Source organism: Manacus candei, unplaced genomic scaffold (genome assembly GCF_025592945.1).
Source record: "Manacus candei isolate 608988 ecotype Guabito, Panama unplaced genomic scaffold, ASM2559294v1 h1tg000014l, whole genome shotgun sequence".
NCBI lineage: Eukaryota > Metazoa > Chordata > Aves > Passeriformes > Pipridae > Manacus > Manacus candei.
The window spans coordinates 4,302,844-4,324,337 of NW_026138062.1; the positions used below are offsets into that span (position 1 = coordinate 4,302,844).

Consider the following 21,494-nt stretch of genomic DNA (forward strand, 5'->3'; position numbering starts at 1 on the left):
AAGTGCACATTCCCAAGGTAACATGGAATACTATAAACATGTTTGTGGTTTGTTCTCTCCTTTGTCTTCCACAAACTATTTTTAAATGCAAGATCTGAGTTCTTGCCCTCCAAGTACACTGTTGCTTGTTCTTGAAGATCTAAATAAATGCCTAAACAACCAAGGTAAACATCTTCCCATAACAGAGGAAGTAGAACACCCTTTTGGAAGAGCAAGCTTCCCTGTGTAGGAGACAAAATTTTCCACCTCGTTTTGTCTGAGGTTGAGAAACAAATAGTCATGGTATGGGAACACTAAGGAAGACCTCACTGCCTTCTGCTCTAACAGCAATATATGTTACGCCAATCTTTTTTCTCTAACCTAAACACAGCTGTGAGCATATTAGCCTGAAGCTGCACTAAATCAAAACAGACTTGAACAAGAATAAACGTGGTACTAAACTTGTGTCTAGATACAACAGCGATTAAGGTGTTGTAAGAATCTAAATACAGGAAAATATATACTTGGAGCCTCTGAGTCAATATTTATAAGCATTTCAATCATTTGGGTTGGCAAGGACCTTTAAGATCACTGAGTCCAATCACTGACCTAACACTGCCAAGGCCAACACTAAACCATGTCCCTAAGTGCCACGTCTACACATCTTTTAAATACCTCTGGGGATGGTGACTAAACCACTACCCTGGGCAGCCTGTTCCAGTGCTTGATAACTCTTTCGGTGACAAATGTTTTCCTAATATCCAATATGAACCTCTCCCGGTGCAACGTGAGGTAATTTCCTCTTGTCCTATTGCTTGTTACTTGGGAGAAGAGACCAACTCCCATCTCACTACAACCTCCTGTCAGGTACTTGTAGAGAGCTATAAGGTCTCCCCTGAGCATCCTTTTCTCCAGACAAAATACTTTGTAGTATTTGGGCTTAAATTTACCATTTTAAAGTAAACAAAGGCAGATTTTAGCACAAATACAATAATTACATTACAAATTTTATAAAATTCTGACTCACAAGATGCATGTGATTCAGAAAGGCTTCCTATATTCTTGGTATGTAGTCTACCCATGCTTGCAAAACTCCAGGCAGGCGTCAGGCTGCCAAGAAAGAATTAAGGAAGAAGAGCCTTGCCCAGTAGTGTGTGGATATGTGAGGAGGCTAAGAACATGTGGATAAAAAAATTGCCTTTTGGGAGCTCTGTGTTGGCAGGTAACTCATGGTCTGCTGACAGCTGTGCCCAGAAGTGTCAGAGAAACTTCTGTTTCTTCTCAAACTGTGGGTGCCCCATGAAAAGGTGGAAATTCTGTGTGACCCAGCCAAAAAGTCAGGCTGTGGACCTACATGTGCTAGACCCTGGTGAAGCAGCCAAGAGCTAAGGAAGACCAAGTGATAACAGTGTTGACAGACTGTGTTGGCCACAGCTGAGAGTAACTATGTGTGCAGTCATTTTATGTGTTTTGTGTTCTGAGTTGACTATCTATACTTGCTGGTAAGTGCCTCATACCCAGATCAGTTGTGATATAATTTGAAGATGGCTCTGCTGGCCTTACCTTATTTCCATTAAAACAGAATTGCCTTTTCCCCTTTCCATGAGCCACTAGTTTTCCAGGAAATTATTGAAAACTGAGTAAACTGTCCTCTCCTTTGTCACCAGAAAAATGAAGAACAATGGTAAATTTTTGAAATTATGCCTGGTCCCTTTCTGTGCCTTCTGTTTTCCAAAGCTAAGTTAGAAATCAAGTTTGCAGTGTGCAGTGCAAGTGTGTTTCATTTCCTATTAAAACATGTGATTTTATGATCTCTAAATATTATTAATCTAACAGTATTCTAACTCTTTTCCATCTTCATCCATGATGCTGGATGACATTAGTCTTTTGGTTAGTCCATTGATGGTAGCAAATACTACTAAGGCATTTCAGAAAGAGTGAAAAACAGCTATCATATTTTTTATGTTCATTCTTATTTGAAGAAAATATATAGACTGAAGATCTCTACTGTCAACATGTGCAGTTTCTATTTTGAGGTCAGAAGTACTGTCTTATAAAAAGAGAAGTTATTTTAATTTTGTTCAACATCCCATCATAGTTGGTAACCCTCAGTAAGGCAAAAGCTACACTGTGCCACTCAATTTAAGTAAGGTTTTCTGTGGTTTTATGTTACAGAAGGAAAAAAGATCCATGGACTAACTTACGAATTTGTCTGTGTTGCCTTCTGTCCCCTTGCTATTGCCAAAAATAACTTTCTTAAACTTCAGTCTGGCAATGCCAAATGAAATACAATTAGGATCCAGATGACCTCAAAGGTGATATTTCTTTCAGAAAGTGACTTACGTGCTTTTTCTTCTGGAGCTTGTTGATTACTTGTGTTATTACTAAAGGGAAAAGAATTCTTCTGGAAAGAAAGGAAGTTTTGTTTGACCATCTGTACAACATCTATTTTCCTGATTTTAGCACGGAAGCACAGCGGCTTCAAGAATAACCAGAAATGTCTGGGCTATAATGGTGGACCTTCTGACTGATTTGCTCTGTGGCTTGTAAATCTGTGAGTGCTCACCATTTGCCTTTTCCATTCTTCTTTATTCCTTAGGTAAGGGAGAGCTTCCATGCATCCACTTCTGATTTCTCTCCCCTCCCTTTTGCCCATTTAGGTTGAATGAAAGAGTTCATGCAATGGAAACTGTATTCACATAAATAAATGTGGAAAATGCAAAAGAATACTCTAATTAATAAAAGCTTTGAAAGAAGCACAGGTTTTACTAACTAGAGTGGAAGAGTGTTGTTTGCTGTTAGTTTGTTACATGTCTTCACAGTAACTTTTGAAAACAGAGCTTTCTTACCAAAGCCATTTGAATTCTATGTTCTTCAGTGCTGTATGTCCTAAATTTTGCTTCAGAAAATCAAGAAAAAACTCTTAGGCATAACATCACATATAACATAACATAACATATAGCAAGAGCACAGTAACACTGGAATCAGATCTATACAAACTGAAGTGAACTAGTCACCCCCAGGCTTTGAGACGACGTTTTAAAAAGGAATTTCTCCCTCTGTTTTCTAGAAGTCGTGGCAACACCCTGGCAATCTTGCCTAGTCAAATCAGTCCATGGACACTGGCATTGACAGAAATTGCAGAAGTCAGGAGGTCAGCTAATCCACTTCCTACCCTTGGACTAGGTTGCCTATGTTGAGCAAACATCATGACAGAGATTATAGAATCAACGAATCATAGAATATCTCAAGTTGGAAGGTACCCATAAGGATCATCAAACCCAACTCTCTGCTCCTCACAGAAGCAATCTGTTTTACAAATGTCAGGGATGGGAAGTCTCCATTTCCCTAGGCTATCAGTCACAGTCTGCACAACACTTGCAGTAGTTTGTTTTCTGTTTACTGACTCACCTTTGCCCTGAAACTAGTTCAATTTAATTTTTCTGTTACTGTAATTCACCATTGCTTGGAGATTATCCTGGGCAGTGCACTAGTATTAAGCTAGAAAAGCAAGAGATGAGAATAAGAAGAAGGCAAATAAAGTGTAAGATTTATTGCAACATACCGATTGATAGAGAATTTAACAAAAGGCTTTGCTCCTCTGAAACTGTATTATCAATACTAGAAATGTGGTTTAAAAAATGGAAGACTTGAAACTGTAATGAATAGAAGCAAGAAGTTTAATGTCTATTACCTTGTGAGAGCAAAACAATGAAATGAGCTCTTAGCTGCTTAGGAGTGGAGAAGAGAGGACTATGTAGCTCAAGATAGCAATATTGTAAATACACGAGTCAATGTTTTAACTAATAGCACAGGGAGATGATGCTGAAGGCCTGCTGCAAGCTTATCCAAATCATCCTACAGAAATATCAATCTCTAAGGATCTGTGCATGAAGTACAAGAGATGAAATTGTTAGGGGCAACTAAACAGGTGGTAGGGTGTGTCAGTTTTAACTTTAGTACAACCTTTTCCGATATTTTTCTAATGAATCAAATACTTATGAATAATTTTCTATTACAAATAGAAAGGAACTGGTTTGAATTTATTTTAGCAGATGATCAATAGAAACTATTTTCTATGGATAAATGATTTTAACATAGTTTTTGTGTAAAGCAAATGAGGTCAAACATCAAAAGAACTAAACTATGAAAGTTAGCAAAAATATTGTGTGTGCATGTATGTGTGTGTGTGTGTGACATTTAGACAGAAAAATTTGAATGGAAAATAAAAATTATTTAGGAAGAATCACATTGGCCAAATAAACTTAATGTGATAGTCAAAGATGGAGAGCACTCTGGCTTAAAACCCAGACTGCTTAGGTAGAGAAGATGATAAGGGTGAGATTCAGTTGTTTAAATATAGGCAACTAGGCATCAGAGACATCACCATGGGATAGGCAGGTACAACACAGTTAAAGGAAGACCTGAAACCTTCTGGAGAGGTAAATTGTGGCTGTGTGAAATACCCTACTGCATTTAAAATGTAAGAAGCTGTCTATACTTAGGAACCTGAATTGCATCATCCTCTAAGGAGAGTGAATATATACATTAATTAGTACAAATGAAAAACCACATTATGTAGAAAAAGATACGGGTAAAATAGGGATGGTTCGTGGGTAACAAGGATAAATAGGAAAAGCATCTGAGAAAGACTGTTGCCATTATGCACGGATGAGCAGACTGAAATAGCAAAATTACAGATCGCTTCTGCAGCACTGACATTTCTGTTCTGCAGCTGAACAAGAACAGGCCAATATGTCTGTATTGCAGAAGGATGAGAAACTATTCCCCAGTGGATACATCAGCCAGATGATGAGTCAGGCCACAGGACAGTGACAAGCTGGGCTCTCAGCCAACGGGACAGTCTGCTTTCTTGCCAGCAGTGTGGTGAGATACAACACTGTCTGTTTGGTTTGTCAGGCAGGCATAGGGTCTGCCTTTCTGCCTGGCTTCAATCAAAAACATTACACTCAAACAATATACAGTTGCAAAGCCTTGACATTCTGCTATCATAGTTTGTCTTTGGAAGACAAATTCCTCCAATGTCTTTCGAACAGCTTTGTATTTGATTGTCCCTCTAATACTGCCTCAGAGACACCATGTAGTGCTCAGCAAATCTTTTATAGAGAATTTTCAGACACACTCATCCATGTCTTCTTGATTTTGTAGGTTTCTGTCTCAAGGGCCTGGGGTATGATATGGAGAAACTGTTCAGCCCTGAAATCAATGGCTGCTGGCCTGAAAGGATAAAGGTATAGTGCTACATTCTCTGAAAGACTAAGCTTTAGGGTCCTATTGCATAATCAGGATCAGTGCCTATATTTCGTCTTAAGATCCACATGCTTTTATTCACCATCTGGAAATCAGTTGAAACTCCTCAATTATCTCCTAAGGATTTTGAGAAAAGCAGATGTTTGTGAACTCTTCGTACTCTAGTGATAAGTGCTACAGAAAATGCATGTGAAGAAATCTTTCAGTTTGACTGTATTCAGAATGAGAAGAGAGTAGAGCAAAGAAGGTATAAGGCCACACATCATAAAGATGCTTATTTAGTGACTATTGTCTTTCTTGTGCACTGACTAAATTTGAAATCTTTCGTGCTTGCAGGTTTCTGACATTCTCTGTGATCTGAATTTATTTTCCTAGAACAATGTATATGTATAACAGATTTAATTCAGATGCCACTGCCTTAAGTTGGCTATTACCTTATTTGAGTAGTTGGCTTTGCTAGACCATTATCCATATTACTACAACAATTTAGATTTATGAAGTCACAATGATTAGTTTGTCACATATCTTTCTCTTTCCATGTGAGTATACTGTTGCCATAGCAAAATATTCAATGGATAAATTAGCAGTTATTTTTCTTGATTCCTAAAATAGAAAGATCATTAATTTAATTACTGTGCTATTTTCCCTTCCTCTCCATGGGCAGTTTCATGCTTTCTTGAGCAACTCTTTTGCCAATAGCTTCACACCTTTTTACTGCATCAGCTCCTAACTGTTGCTTGCACACTTGGCAGATAGAGTTACAGGTTAATTTGGCTTTCAGGATATTCTTTTTTTGGTGGAATTTTATTTTCCTCTTCCCGTGTAGTTTTTCCTTCTTCAAAACTTTGTAGAGTGTCTTTCTTTTGGAGTTAGAAGTGAACATTACTATTTATTTTAAAATTAAGTACTGTCAACATTCATCACTGATAATGCTGGCAAAGGAAAAACATACTTCTCAAGGTTTTCCCTTTTCCCATCATTACAATAATATTGAAAAAAGTTATTGTAGTATTTTTCTTTAATACTTTTAGCTGTACTCTGAAAATATATTACTTGTTCATGACTAGTCTACTACTTCCTTGCCCAAACTAAGAAATGTTTCTATAATCTTTCATTGCACTACTTCAACAAAGGTGAAGTCAGTTTTAAGATTTACATCTTCCTTTCTCCTACTGCTTGACCCAAACTTAACATTTTGGGACTTGCATTGGGCTGTCATATCTTTTAATTCTCTTATAAGTACCTAGTCAGACAAATTTGCTTCACAGAAATCTAAACCTGTCAGATTTTGCTGATGGGCAGAGCTTTTCCTCAAATATTTTGGGAGATTATTTAAATTGATTATTCAGGTTCTGGAATACATAAGCACTACTTTGTTAAAGCCTGCCCTTTCAAACCACTGCATCATTTCCATACCTTTTTTTCCTTGTTTTAATCTGGTAGGATCTACAGGCAGCTGTTGACAGGTGTTATTGCTCACAAAATTCTGTGGCACACCATCTGTGCACAAGCAGAGCATGCTGTTTCTAGCCCCATCGGTGTTCACTGAGAGCAAGATTAAGCTTGATTGTCTGACATGGTTATGATGACATTCTTGCAAGCACGAACTGATGCTGTTTCTTCAACAATATATAGCCCCTACCCTCCTTTATCTCAATAACGTGTCAACTCCGATGCCTGTCATGAAAGTCAGATGCCAGCCCTGTCAGTTGTTTCACTTGCAATGTATTTTAGCAGGAAGGCTGGTTGCTACTGGGAGCATGAAATGAATACAAGGAACATAAGGATGGTCCATCTTACAGCTGGTTCAGTTGGACTGGTAAGGAGATCAGGGGCATGATTAGTTGTTCGAAGTCTAATTGGAAGTCAGTAACTAGGGCTATACATCACGTGTCAACATTAGCCCCAAAACTGTCTGACATCTTCATAAATGATCTGGATAATGAGGCAGAGGGCACCCTCAGCAAGTTTACTGATGATCACAGAGTCATGGAATCACAGAATCAACTAGGTTGGAAAAGACCTCTAAAATCTTCAAGTCCAACCTATGACCTAATGCCACCATGTTAACTAGACCATGGCACTAAGTGCCACATCCAGTCTGTCCTTAAATACCTCCACGGACAGTGACACAGAACTGGAAGGAGTGGCTCATAAAACTCCAGAGTTCTGCTGCCATCCAGAAGGACCTTAACAGGCTGGAGAAATGGGCTGACAAGAACCTCATAAAGTTCAAAAAAGGGAATCACGAAGTCCTGCACCTGAGGAGAAAAAACCCCAGGCACCAGTACAGGCTAGGGGCCATTCAGCTGGAAAGCAGCTACCTGGGGGCTCTGGTGGACACCAAGTTGAACACAAGCCAGCAATATGTCCTTGTGGCAAAGAAGACTAAAGGTATGCTGGGATGCGTGAGGATGTGTTACCAGCAGGTCAGAGAAGGTGATCCTTCTCCTCTACTCAGAAGTGAGGCCACCTCTGAAGTCCTGTGTTGAGTTCTGGGCTCCCCAGTGCAAGAGAGAAATGGATGTACTGGAGATACTGCAGTGAAAGGCCATAAGCATGATGAAGGGACTTTAGTTATCTTTCTTATGAGGAAAGACTGATAGAGCTGGGACTGTTCAGCCTGGAGAACAGAAGGCTCAGGTGGGATCGCATTATTGTGTATAGTGGATGAAAAGAGGACAAAGCCAGGCTCTGCTCTGTGATGTCCAGTGACAGGACCAGAAACAATTGGCACAAACTGAAAAACAGGAGGTTTCCTGTGCGAGATGAGGAACAAGAAAAAGAAGCATACCAGAGATGGATCGCACCATTAAAAGAATCGTCAGAGGAAGAAGACTTTGTTTAAGGACTACGGACTTGACTTATAAACAAAGGATTTTATGAATTGAACTAGAGTTTAATGTTAAATTAAAGTTGCCATGTTGTATGGTAAAATCCTACCCCCTTTTCACCCCTTTTACAATGGCTGGTTCCCTGACAAGAGCCCCTTTCTTATCCATATTCAATAGTAATCCCTCCACTTTTGTTTTGTATCCAATTGCAATCCTTCCTATGGCAAACTCCTTCTTCTGTTAGTAATACTCCAGAAGATTCTCCGGGCTCCCCCATATAAGGGGGAGCCATCTTAATAAAATGTTCACTCCTGTTCCACCTATGATCTGTTTTGGATCTCCTGGGTGGACTTCCCTGTCTCCCTTAGCCGAGCTGTGTTAGGTTCCCTCTGAACATCAGTAAACACTTTCTTCATTGTAGAGGTGACTGAGCACTGGCAGAGGTTGCCCAGAGAGATTGTGGAGTCTCCATCCTTGGAGATCTTCAAAAGCTGTCTGGACATGACACGTGAGCAGTGGGAGTTGGACCAGCGGAATTTCAGAGGTCTCTTCCAACCTCAGCCATCCTGTGCTTCTGAGGGCGCAGAGAAGTAATGGCATGGCAGGGAACCATTCTGCCATGGAGATTCGCAGGTCTTTGGTTACTTTATGTACATGTCACGCATTCCTATTTTCTTAGGTCCCTTGCAGTTCCCTCTACTCCTTTCCATCAGAGTCTCTGTGGCAGGCTACAGGTGACATGACTGGAGAGAAGTGTGGTGATCATTTGCTGAACTTCTGAGAATTGTGGATTTCAGTGATGAACCATCTCCTGGAATTAATTAGCCACTTTATATTGTACCGCCAAGATCTCCTAAACATTGTTAAAAGACGAGTTGCATATTGGTTTTTGTTTTTCAATAGAAGAATGTACAACAAATGATAAGACGCGGTGACAGTAAGCGTTTCTGCTGGTGTTTGGTCCTGGTAAGCCGGACTCGCCTCTGATTCGCGACGTGATTTTTCGTCCAAAGAAAGGCGGGTGGGCGTCTCGATTGGCGCTGCCTGCACTGAAGACGTGCTTTTCATCAGCAAGGGACACGCACGGGCTCAAAACCAGCGGGAGCAGAGCCGCGTACCGCAGCCGGAGGCTAGACTCGCCCTGGGCGGCTCCCGGCGCTGCCCGGCGCCTCCTCAGCCTCCGCAGGGGAGCCGCGCCGGCAGGAGGCGTCCTGCGGCGGCGGCGGGAGGAGGAGGAGGGCGGAGGGCCGAGGCGGGGGTGCCGGCTTTCCCGGAAACAGCGCCGGCCGGCGGCAGAGCGGTGGCGGCTCCGCGCTGGGAAGTCGCTCGTGGTCCTGCGCCCTCGCCGCACGCCGGGCGGGTCGGGGCGGCGTGGCGGGCGGCATGGAAGCTGTGCCCCGCGAGGAGAAGCCCAACCCGCTGCAGGATGCCAACTTCTGCTCCCGGCTGTTCTTCTGGTGAGCGCCCGCGGAGGGCAGGGGGAAGGGCAGCGCCGGAGGTACGGCGGCGTGGTGCCCGCCGGCTGGGAAGGCGCCGCGTCGGGGCTGAGTCCCGCTGGCCTCACCTGGCCCGGCCGCTCGGGAATGCTGAGCCCTGCCTGAGGGCCGCCCGGCTTTCTCTTGAGCACGGCTCCCGGCAGGGTCCGGGCGCGCCAGCGGCGGGAAGGCGGGAGCGGGGAAGGGGAAGGGAAGCGGCGGCCGGCGCTCCCCGCGCTCCGCCGGGCGCTACCGGCGGTGACTGTGCAGCCGCGGCTCGGGCGCGACCTGCCGCCAGCCCGCCCGCCCCCGCGGGCCCGCAGGGTCAGCCCCGCCGGCCGGGGCAGCCCCGCGCTCGCAGATGAGGCGAGGTCTCCTGAGGTGAACCCGGTAGCCCGCGACAACCGGGCGATAATCTCTGGCTGCGCCGGCCCCAGACCGCAGGCGGGGTCCTGCCCACCTCGGGTAGGGCAGCGTTCAGCCGGCCGGGCGGCGCCGAGCGCGGCCCTATCGCCCCCTTCCAGCACGTGTTTGGTTCCTTCGGGAGATGTGCGGAGGACGGGAGCTTCCTCTGCCTCTTGGCCCGGGCGTCCCTGTCCGGGACTGGGTGCAGGGCTGCTCCCAGCCATTGTTCTGCTTCCCCGCTTGCATAACGGGTCGTGGGCAGGGATTGCTCCTCCCGGCAAGGCGTGCTGGGCTCGCTAGTGGCGAGGGGCTTTCCCCTCCGTGTGTGAGGTGGTTACTGAGCCGCAGAGCTGCGCGAGAGCTTCCCGGTGTAAAGGATCGCTGGGCAGCAGCCTGGCTGCTCCCACCCACGCTTCGGCTGTCTTCTCTCTGCAGGGGCCTGAGGTGTCACAGAGCGAAGGCTGGGGTTGTGGCGGTGTTGTCACAAACTTTGCGGGACCAAGTGACTACTAGTTCAAAGTTAATGCTTGTTCTTTTATTAGTGGGGACCTTAGCATGGGTATGTATTTGTACTCAAAGTGGTGAGGAATTGCAGCTCAACAGTTTAGTTGCTTTGAAATATAATAGGAAAAGATGTGCACAGTGAAACGGGAGAGCATCAAACTTCTTTGTTTTACCAGATTCCATTTGGAAGAGGGCACTTACAGAGGTGGCGCTTATCCTACTTCACCTTCTGTAGCCTGAACCAGGGCGCACATGCTGTGTTGTGTGGTATGATGGAGGAGGGGGAAGGAAGAGAGAGCATGGCAGGTGAGGCTCTTTTTTTGGAAGCCTCTGAAAGACAAGTAAAAAACTCTTTGATCCAATAAGCAGCTCTGAGCAGGTGCAGAAGTCCCTTTTGGAAGGTAGGGGGATTTTAAAAGCCCTGATAAATTTTAGCTAAACATATTTTTTAATCAAGGATATGTCTTCAGAGCTACCATGTGCAAAATGAAAGAGTAAAATAAATAAGTAAGTAAAACCCCCAAAACCCAGCTTGTATGCTTGTGCAAAGCTCCCTGTGTTCAGCATTTTGACTTTTAATTTCTTCTTCGACAGTGGGGGTGCCCATGTTGGAAACAGCTTTGCTGGGAAGTCCAGGCAGAATGGTATGAATCTCAGTTGACCATGTAGCATTCCAGAGCTGCTTCTTGTCTTTTCCCTTTCCCTTGCTGGGATCTTGTGGTGTTACTGGTAGTTCTGCCAAAACCAATCCAGCTAGATGTGAAAAAGGAAGTGTGCAGTGCTTGTAGCTGGTTTTCTGACTGCTCCTGTTGTTCTTTTTTAGGATTTTTGCATTGCTCTGCATGTATTGCAGAGAAGTGTTCAGCAGCAACAATGAAGTACCTTAAATTTCCCAAGTTTTAGGCCAGCACCTGAAAGATTGCTTTTACCCTAGACATGTTTGGAGGTTCTTATTGTGAAAAGGGAAAAGTAGGTTAAAGTCTGTGCTTGTGGGATGATAGGCCTCGTAAAAGTCCATTAACTGGGATGTCATGCTTTGCAGTCAGATGCTAGTGTACAGCTGTACACTAAACCCGTTGAAAAAAGGGTTTAGTGGGATATGCAAAACTTTAGAAGTTGCCTAATGTACTGTTTTTTATGTTTTATAGCAGTATAATTCATAGCAGTGAAAATACCCTTTTAAAGTGTCTTACCTGTGCTGCATGTGATCATGATTACCACCAGTATATTCTTATTTACTAGTCAACGAGCATTAGTATTTTTGTGGTGAAAATTTTGAGCTGAAATTATATCTGCAGTGGGTTAAATTGAGTAAGCAGGGGCTCTCACTTTTCTGCAATTTCATAGTGTTTTACATAAAATTAAGGAAGTGTTAAAATGCCCCTTCATTTAGCTATAAAGCTAACTTTACGGGTAGCTTTAAGAAATGTTCTTCCTTTCTACAAAGAGTGTAGCCATCTGATAGCTTTGTGAGTATTGCTTCATTTCAGCTACTGTTTCACTCAGGATGTTATGAGATCTTTTCATCTGGAGAACTGGAAAAACAGTGCTTGAGGAGGGCCGTCCTGTGAGTAGCAGCAGCCACCACCATGTGGTTGCTCAAGTGTGCCTGCTTTGCTCTCCAAATCCCAGGTGTTGGCTGCTGGTTGTCAATAGGGATAAAAAGTAGGGTATTGCAGATAGAAAGGCAAGAGTCCTTTGTATTTTAATTTTGCTTATCTTTTGCTCCAAGTGCAGTTTTGCCATTCTAAGGAGTCATTGATTTTTTGCCAGTGGTACAGAATAAAAACTTAAATTATTGCCTGGTGCAAACAGGATCAAGCTCACAGGAGAAAGGAAGTCGTGTTTTCATTGAGTTATAAAACTCAGATAATGAGTGTGTAGGCTGAAGATGCATTCTTCTCCCATTGTTCAAAGCTTGTCTTCTTGCTTTTGGATTGTGACTTTGGCAAGTATGAGCATGATGAACATTAAACACTCTAGTAGTACATCCATGGGAAAGAGGAGCATCTGGATTGTGTGTTAATACTGTTATTTTTATAATACATGCCTTGTGTAATGTTAGTCTGGATGTTAGTGGAATTAAAACTACTTATGACAGAAGTTTGAAGGTCAGGGCAGTTGCAAAATATTCTCATTTTCTATGTCTCTCACTGAATTATCCGTATTAAGATAAGGTTATCAAAGCCCATATCGATGTTCTGGATGTTTCCGATGTTACTGTAACCCCAGCTTTCAGTCACAAGTTTCTATGCTCACCAAACTTTTTAAAACTCTGACTGGTATTTCACTTATAGTTTGGGTGTATTTCTGATTTACTTCATGTCTGTTCTTGGGTTGGTTTTCTTTTTGTTGCTGGCTCAACTTGCTGGTGAGAATGAGAGTTCTAAAGGATGAGTAGGAGGGTTTTCTTTCTTTTTTTAGGTTTGTCCAAGGAAGAGAGAATTCAGTCCAGTGTTTTTCATGTTTAAACAGTTACTCGTTATAGAAAGTGTTTAAAAAGCCTTATAGTCTGTGCTTTCTGCAGTTGAGAATAACACTTTTCACATTTTGTTTCTGCTGTGGATAGTGGGGATTATTAAATTAATAACTGTACATAAGAATTGCATGTTCATTAATTAGAAAGTGTATCTTTATTTGCTTATAGCATTTGTTCCCTTGAGTTATTAAAGATGCTCTTCCTATACAGCAGTTGGATATTTATGCATTCTGTTGTTCAGGCATCGAACCCACTTTAGTGGAAAGTTACAAAACACAGGCTGTGATTAAATTTTTTAAAAAACGGGTAACTTTTATCGTGTTAATAATAAACTGGAACGCCTTGGAAAGGGTATCCTGCATTTTTGTTCAGAGAAGTAAAATAAGTTAAAGTCCTTCTAAATTTCATATAAATTTATAATTTATTTTTAATAATAATAATAATTACTTAATTGTCACAGACTCACCATGACTATGACAAGTTCTTGGCTTCTTTGGAGCACCGGACACTTTCAGCATCCTCAGGCTGGATGCCTTTTTACATCATCACTTGACATGTGGCAACTGCCATTACAGTAACAGCATTAAAACCTGAATTGAAAACTTGCTCCAAGGCATCCACACAGTTATGATTCCAAGGAATAAACCAATGATTGTTTACCATTATCTCTTGGTGTTTGACAGCATTGTTCTTGGCTTACTAAGTGTGTGCTTGTGGGAAAATGACAAAACCACTAAGTCTTTTTCATGGCTCTGACTTTGAGTGCAGTGGGAGAAGAGTAAATCAGAAATCTTTATCTTTGGTTTTAAGTGTGACTTGAATGGGGTAAGCATAGACGTGTAAATCCCGAGATTTTCGGTGATGACTGCACAGTACGTAGCAGCTTGTCTGATCGAATGCAGTCATGTCACACACCTCTCTTGTAGCAGTGTAAATAGCTTCTTCCTCTTCCACCCCATGACTTACAATTGGAAGGACCACTGACTGATTTTGTTGGATTTCTGAGTAAGCCTAAGTACTGCATTTTAGTCCTCTGATTTGACTGTCTCAAAAGCATTCTTGCCCTTCATTGAAAGAACTTATGGAAAGAATTCATTATTCTTCTTGGCTATTCCAGCTGACTCCAGTAGTGCCACCATTAAAATTGATCTCTCTTCTTTATTATATCAGTGAATAGATTTGACCGTGATGAAGATTTTACATTTACTTCACATGAAAATATCAGGCAGCATCAAGCTTTGCGACTTGCCTGGGGTTTTGCCTGGTATATAGTTAATTCCCACTGTCAGTGCCTGAAATTGGTGATGGTGATGTATCTTTATACAGATCTCTGAGGTAGCTAACATTGTTAATTTACTGACTTACTGGTGGAGGACAATTTGGTACTGTAAGAAACTCATATAGATAAACAGAAAACACATTTTCAGTATTCAAAGACTGAAATCACGCTTCTTTTTTTCTCCTCATTGAAAGAAGACTGAGGATCACACATGCAACTTTTTTTAAACATAATGCCATGTTTGTTCGTTTGTCAGATATTTAGTGTCCTGTAGTCAAATTTGAATCATTTGGTCTCTTGAACTACAGCATTCATTTTTAACTTCTGTTTGTTTATTTTCAAGAAAGCTGTATTATGCAAAAGAAGATTTTATTTGAAAATCATTGTTTATGAGCTAGTAAAATTGAAATATGTTGTTAAGGAGTGCTAGATAGACTATATGCACTATGATGAGAGTGTATAAACTTTCAGAATGTTAGCATTTGCTATCTACTGTAAATATCTGTGCTTAGATACGCAATTAGATGAACTGTGAAACACAGTTTGCCTTTGGAATGCTTATGTAAAGCCCGCTCTATCATTTGTGAGAGAAAATGTCTCTCTTCTAATTTCTGCAGAACTTCAAAATTAGGAGTATGTCACACTGTTGTTTTTTTCTTTTTTCCAAAAATAATTTCTCCACCCTGCTTCTTGAAAATTCACAAGACCTTATGTAAAGGGGAGGAGGGAGATAACCCCATTAGATTTTGGGAGTGGAAGGTTAGAAAGACCAATCATCTATTTTACTTTGTTTGTTTTGTATCCCTGGCACCCAACTGCTTGTAATATCAGTGTGAACGCACAGGGGATTTTAATTCTTCCTATTTCCATTGCTTACCAGAAAGCACCTTAATACAGAAATTGCCACCGTTAGGTCCTACTTCAATAAATATCTTATACTAAAATTTATTATTCTTAAGAACAATCTTCAGACCTTTGCATCAAATCTTTGGTATTTTGGATATTTTTCTTGGCATTTGGATGCTGGGTTTGGAACCAATATTTTAGTGATAGTCAGGTACAGGTGATGCTATCTCTCCATTCCCTGCTTCTAGGCCTTGCAGAAAATGTTAGTTGCAGTATGTTTCCCCCTCTCCTTTCTTGCCCAATTTTTTCTTCTTCTTACCACCTGGAATATCATGTAGTATGTTAGATTAATAAGGTAATTTCATACCTGGCTGATGTGGGGTAGATGAACAGCATGAAAACAGCCTGCAATAAATGCAGTCAAATACCAAATGAGTTACTGTCAGCACCAGAAAGTGGGGTGTTCAGCAGCTTAGCTGCTTACACTGTGCTGTGGATAAGCAACAGCTTGGAAGATGAGATGGAGCTGAGTATCAAAGGTTAATACATTTTGGTATTGAAACTGAAAGCCTGAAGGGTGTTTTTCAGTTAATATGGCTTTGAAGTAATTTCATTGTATTCCTATTTTTATCTTTTGTAAGCAATGAGAAAATCTGCTGTTTAAGTCACAGTAAGCCAGAGAGGGAAGTTGCAACCAAAACATTAGTTGAAAAGCATCTGAAGAAATACCAGAACTTATTATTGCTTGTGGACAGCTGCCTTCATAGGGGGAAGTGGGAAAAGGCAGCTTACTGATGAGAATGGATGAGCATGTGTAATAGAAGTTTAAAAAAAAATAATCACATGATGACCATAAACCATTGCCTAGAGTATTTATGAATTCTTGCAAAATAACACTGGAGGCTGTCAGTGTGTGTCCTTCGTTTTGTACATCCCATCCAGCAGTGATCTTCTGGACTGAGGGCAAGCACACAACAGTGTTGGAATTGCGTTGCTGGTGTAGAACTTCAAGTCATGAAGGTGAGTAGTGAACAGTACAGCGAAGCAGGTAGACACCTGAGGTAAGCCAGGGGGATAAGCAAAGTGGATTTATAACCCAAAGGGCCTGTGAGGAAACACCTTTTACTTTACCAAAAAACCCCATGTCCAAAGTAGGTGATTAAAGAGAAGCTTAGTAGTTGAAGTAGTGCTTTCAAGCTACTCAACAAGATGAAATCCTAGTGTTACGGAAGAATTTGAGTAAACAAAGACTCTTCTGTGCAACTGTTGAAAAATAACTGGACACTGAGTGTAAACAGATGATGCTTGTAATGTAATGCACAAATAAGCTTAAGAGGAATGGGGAAAATGCAGTTCGTAAACCACCTCCTTAAGGCATTAGATCATGAGGGTATACTGGATGTGGCTTTGATTGGGTGCTGTAAAATTTCCCAGAAATTAAACTTCTGCCTATAATTACAAATAAAGACAAAAAGAAAAGATTTTGCTAATTAGAAAAGTAGTCTGTGTAGTCTAATTTTTCGGATTTGTCCAGTAATAAGGCAGGAGCTACTGTAATACTGGTGAGAGCCAAATTTTTCACTTGTATTACGGAAGGTACCGTAATATGTGAGTGCCTGACTGTGGGGTCGACTGTTGTGGGGCTCATCAAGGCAACTAAGGCTTGTAGGTGTGCCCAGGGCCCTGACAGACACATCTGTTGATCTTAGGACATTTTTTATTTGTGTTAGCTTTGTAATGTAATTGCAGATGCTTCTTGGCTGATGTTATTTTACAGACTTTCTCAGTTCATGAAGAACTTGCTTGAGTTTCTAGAAAGCTCTGCAAGTCTGCTCTGCAGTGCAAGAATGGTACTGTTTGAGCATTTACAAGCTGGACACAATACAAATCCAGAGACACAGCAGGTCCCATCCCTGGGTTAATGAACCAGTTGAGCTGGACACTGCTGTTAGTTTAATGTACCTGTCTGTAATGTATTTCTTCCTCGGCTGATAGGAATTTATTCTGGGACAATGGCAAACCTAATTTAAAAGCTTTCTTGTTTAGGAAATTTTATTTCATGTATGAAACACAATAGCATGACTAGTCTGATGCCTAATAACCCTACCTTTTGGATAGCTGGGCCTGTTTCTCTTACATGCTGTCTCTGTGAAGAAGGGGATGACTTGAGATGTCCCCTTGAGGTCTCACTTCTCTTAGGAGGGTTAGAAAACATTCTCTTAACTTTTTCTGCAGATCTTAGAGGCTTTCCAAAATCTTGGTGGAGTTGCTCTAATTACAGATGGTAAAAACTGGACTTTCCCAAGCAAACAAGTAAATTGTGGCTGGTTGACTGTGTTGTAATCTGAAAGGGTGTGTAATGTCAGGGCCCAGGAGTAGGGAAATGCAGGAAGTGAATGTTTATATTATGATCTTTGTGTATTTGCTGTTTCAGAAATGAATCACTTTCTTTTTTTGTCAATACCCAAGATACTGCTGCAGAGGTGAAAAGCTTTTTAGGGCCAGTGCAGTGAGTTACCATTTTGCAGTTGTCTCTCTCTTTGGTTTGCACCAGGTTACAGAGTGATTTTTTTAATGTATTTTTTTAATCTTTATTCCTAGTGACATCAGTATTCTGGCAGTAACAGGGACAAATTCTGGGCATTTTTCCAGGCTGATTGTCTTTGATCAGCTAATCGCCTTGATAGAAGAGACATTCCCAGCAGAACAGAAGGTACTCGGGAGTCTTACAGATACTCACATTTTTATGTGTAGTTCATGCTAGGAAAAATTTGGCTAAGCTCTTTGAAAGGCATCATGTGAACCCCGTGTTTTGAAAGAGTATTAAGATACAGCGATGTTTAAGAAACAAATATTCAAAATACTTAGCAAACAGTAAATTTGAGAAAAGTGAAGACAGTGACTAAGGCGTCCTGGTTTTAAGTTGAACTGCTTCTTCGTAAAGAAATACAGAAATGTAGGACTGAGGTGTGAGTCTTTCTTCCCCACTGCATTGCTCCTGCCTTTCTTCAGGTAAAATAGATTGGTAGTCCATTTTATGTCCATCCTTGGGGAAACAGGAGTAGTTTGCATCACTGTCTGTATATTCCCTCCATTTCTCTAGGTCATCTTTTATTTTGTTTATTATTTAACCCTTTTTTATGAAAGAATAATGCAGTTTGCACAGTTTTTGGTTTCATAAATCCTATTTTTCTGTTGCCTTTTTTTTATACCCCTGGAACAAGTTGGTGTTAGCTGATCTCTGTTTGGACAAAAGCCATACCACTCCAAAAGAGTAGTCTTCCTTTATGGCTAGGTTGAGGTTTCAGGGATATTCCTTATGTAGGCCATTGCTTTATTTGCCAGCTTCCTCTAACAGTCCTCTTAACAGCACTCTCTAATTTAACTAAGCCTTCAGGCAAGAGAAGGGCTTGGTTGATTTGCTTGTTACCAGCCTGTGACTTGAGTAACAGCAGACTGTGTGAAGTAGGTTGGTCTCAGTTGTGCTCTAAGTGCTGGGGATTCCACAGGGCGTCATCTGCATGTGGCATCGTGGTGGAAACTTCAGTGAGTATGAACATGTGCTAGGTGTTCTGTCTGAAAGTAGGCCTTCCAGCATAAAGTTCAGGATGCATCAGTGATGCGGTGAAGCTTGAACTCTTTTTTCTTCTGAGAGTTTGCAGAAGACCTCATTCTTGGGATAAAAGCTGTTGAAGGACTAAATGTAATTTGAAATGAAAAAATTTCAACTTTCTTCTAAGGATCTTCAAGTATACTCTACAGTGACACAACATACTGCTAAGCAGCTTTTGTACTCCTAAGGACCTCCATAGCAATAGCTCTTGAAGATGAGTATTTTGGGGAAGACTAGTCAGAAAGCTCAACAATGGGTGATTTTTAAAATTTTTGGGGCTTTTTAATGCGTTTTTTTCCTAACTGTATAGAAGTGTGGGCTTGTGCTGAGTCTTTCTCACGTTGTCCTTTATAGTAAATGAGTCACTGAATTAATTACCACAGTTTCCTGTGTACTCTGGATTGGTTTTCCTTGCTTTCTTTAATGTTAATGTAGAGGTTGTAGTGTAATATATAACTGTTTTCAAAATTATGGTTTTAATTGGCAGAAAAATGTGAAAGGTTTTGGAGTTGCACTAGGTCTCACTGGAACTAATAATCTGAAAACCATGAGGCTTTTTTGGCAGTTTTTACCCTGCACTGTCATCTCGTATCTGCTACTTAATTTTCAAATTCAGTCACATAGTATGTACAGTGATTGGTGTGGAGAAGGGGGGGCGGAAGGGATTTACTGCAAACCATAAGAACTCAGTGGAGGGAGGTGGGTGTATCATCAATAAGTTGTTTTGAGAGTTTAAGGACAAAGAGTAAACTAGATGTCTCTAGCAACCCTGTATACTTGATATCATTGTCCTTCAGCTGCTTGCTTTGCCACGGGGACTACACTGTGTCTGTGGCGAGCACTATCTGCTGCAGGTGGCTGCAGTGCAGAATCAAACTGCCATCAGGGTAGAGCAGTTGCATTCAACAGAAGCATTGTTCTGTTCTTCCTCTTGCCTGCCTATGGCTTTTCACAGTGTTTTGAAAAGTATAAGTAGAAGAGCAGTGTTCTGCGGAGCAACATTAAGAGCGCAGTTTTGTTTTCTAAAAGTGTATGTTTAAGTATATTTCTAAAGTGTCTTTTATTTTCCTCTGTGCATTGTGTTATGTGCCAATAATGGCATGTAGCAGTATGCGCTGTTCAGCACTGATAAGCCCACAGCTGGAGTCCTGAGTCTGGTTTTGGGGTCCCCAGTAAAAGAGAGATACAGACATACTGGAAAGAGTGCAGCAAAGGGTCACAAGAATGATGAAGGGTTTGGAGCATCTCTCCTGTGAGGAAAGGCTGATAGAGCTGGAGCTGTTCAGCCCAGAGAGGAAAAGAACAGGGGCAGATCATCAGTATATATATAAATACCTGAGGGGAGGATGTAAAGTGCACAGAGGCAGAGTCTTCTCAGTGGTGCCCAGCGTCAGGTCAAGAGGCAAGGAGCACAAATTGAAACACAGCAGATTCCCTCTGAACATCAGGAAACACTTTTTCACTATGAGGGTGATTGAGCACTGGGACAGGATGCCTAGAGAGGTTATGAAGTCTCCCAGTTTGGAGATCTTCAAAAACTGTCTGGACATTGTCTTGTATAACCAGCTCTAGGTGGCCCTGCTTGAGCAGCAGGGGTTGGATCAGCTGACCTCCAGATGTCCATTCTTAAACAACCCCAACCATTCTGTGATTCTGTAATAATTATCCTATTTATGTTCCTTGTTAAATGTCAGAATGATTTTTGTTTTCACTACCTCTGGCAGCAGTAGCCAGTCGAATCTTGTATCCATTTCCATAGATGGGGGAAGGATTTATCCCTGTGTTTTCCTGAAAAGGCTCATCCTGATTCTCATGCTAGAGTAGTTGAGAAAGATAACTTTCACTCTAGCCTCTGTGTCTGAAAGGAGACCTGTGGCTTGTTTATGGAGTACACCGTTGGCTAATACTGATGTTGCAAGAGCCGGAACACTTGGTATCGGTCTCATGAGTCAACTGAAGTCTGCAGATCTTTCCCATAACCCTCTGTCTTGGAGCAAAGAGTCTCTCTCGTCCAGCAGGCAACAATTATTTGAATGGCCTTGAGGTTATTTGCATCAATTCTGCTTTTTACCTGTGGTCAGCTGCAAGAATGGAGGCCAAAGAAGAAATGTTTCAACGGAGCAGATTCCTTGTGTCAAACCAGGCAGAAGTTCTTCTTTGAGACCTTTTGTCAGGGGCCGTGGGGCTGTAGGGAAGTTGTGACAGTGATTTGGGTGCTGATGCTATTTGACCATACAATCCAAGTAACAGACTTGTCTGACAAGTACTTTCTAATTGTACTTTTAGCATACATTGAGGAGTTAACAGCTCACATAAATAGTATTCACTCCAAGAGTTTAAAAAGGGCTGTTAGGCATCAAAGTGCCACTCTGAAGACAGAGACTTAATTTTTGAATGAGTCACAAAAACACTGTGCTAACATGCTAAGTAGTGAAGGAAAAACACCATTAATCTCATTTGTTACATGGAGTTTTGCCATGGAGCCTGGGAGAAATGTTTTTGCAACAGTCCTATCTTTGAAGAAACTCTCTGAGCCCCCTCTTTAGGGTTCAGCCTGGTCCTCCACCCACTCTAATCAACAAACTGCTTATAAGCCAGTGTATACAAAATATAGTTGGAACATGTCTGAGCAAGAAATGTAAAGCTAGTTGGTAAGTGTTCATAACCACCATTGTGGTCATGAATAAATAAATGCCCTTGTTGTAAACTGTCCCAGTTTTGAATTCTCATATGTAGGCCTTCCAGAAAATAATACACTTCACCTAGTGCACCAGATGCTTGAGTAAGAGCTGTGTTGGTGAAGCTGGGG

At 41.6% G+C, this 21,494-nt stretch overlaps 1 protein-coding gene across 6 annotated transcripts in view; it reads left to right on the top strand.

The window, feature by feature from the left end:
• Positions 1-9,334: 9,334 nt before the first annotated feature.
• The window catches only part of ABCC4 (ATP binding cassette subfamily C member 4), a 147,020-nt gene continuing 134,860 nt past the window's right edge, over positions 9,335-21,494 (top strand). For 3 of the 6 annotated variants that reach the window (XM_051780581.1, XM_051780582.1, XM_051780583.1), the window contains exon 1: positions 9,336-9,541. In XM_051780581.1, the coding sequence (XP_051636541.1) occupies positions 9,468-9,541 (74 nt within the window). In that variant the 5' untranslated portion in view covers positions 9,336-9,467. Of the gene's footprint in view, positions 9,542-16,469; positions 17,786-21,494 lie in introns of those variants that run through there. The other 3 variants (XR_007903380.1, XR_007903379.1, XM_051780584.1) reach the window with 2 other exon arrangements.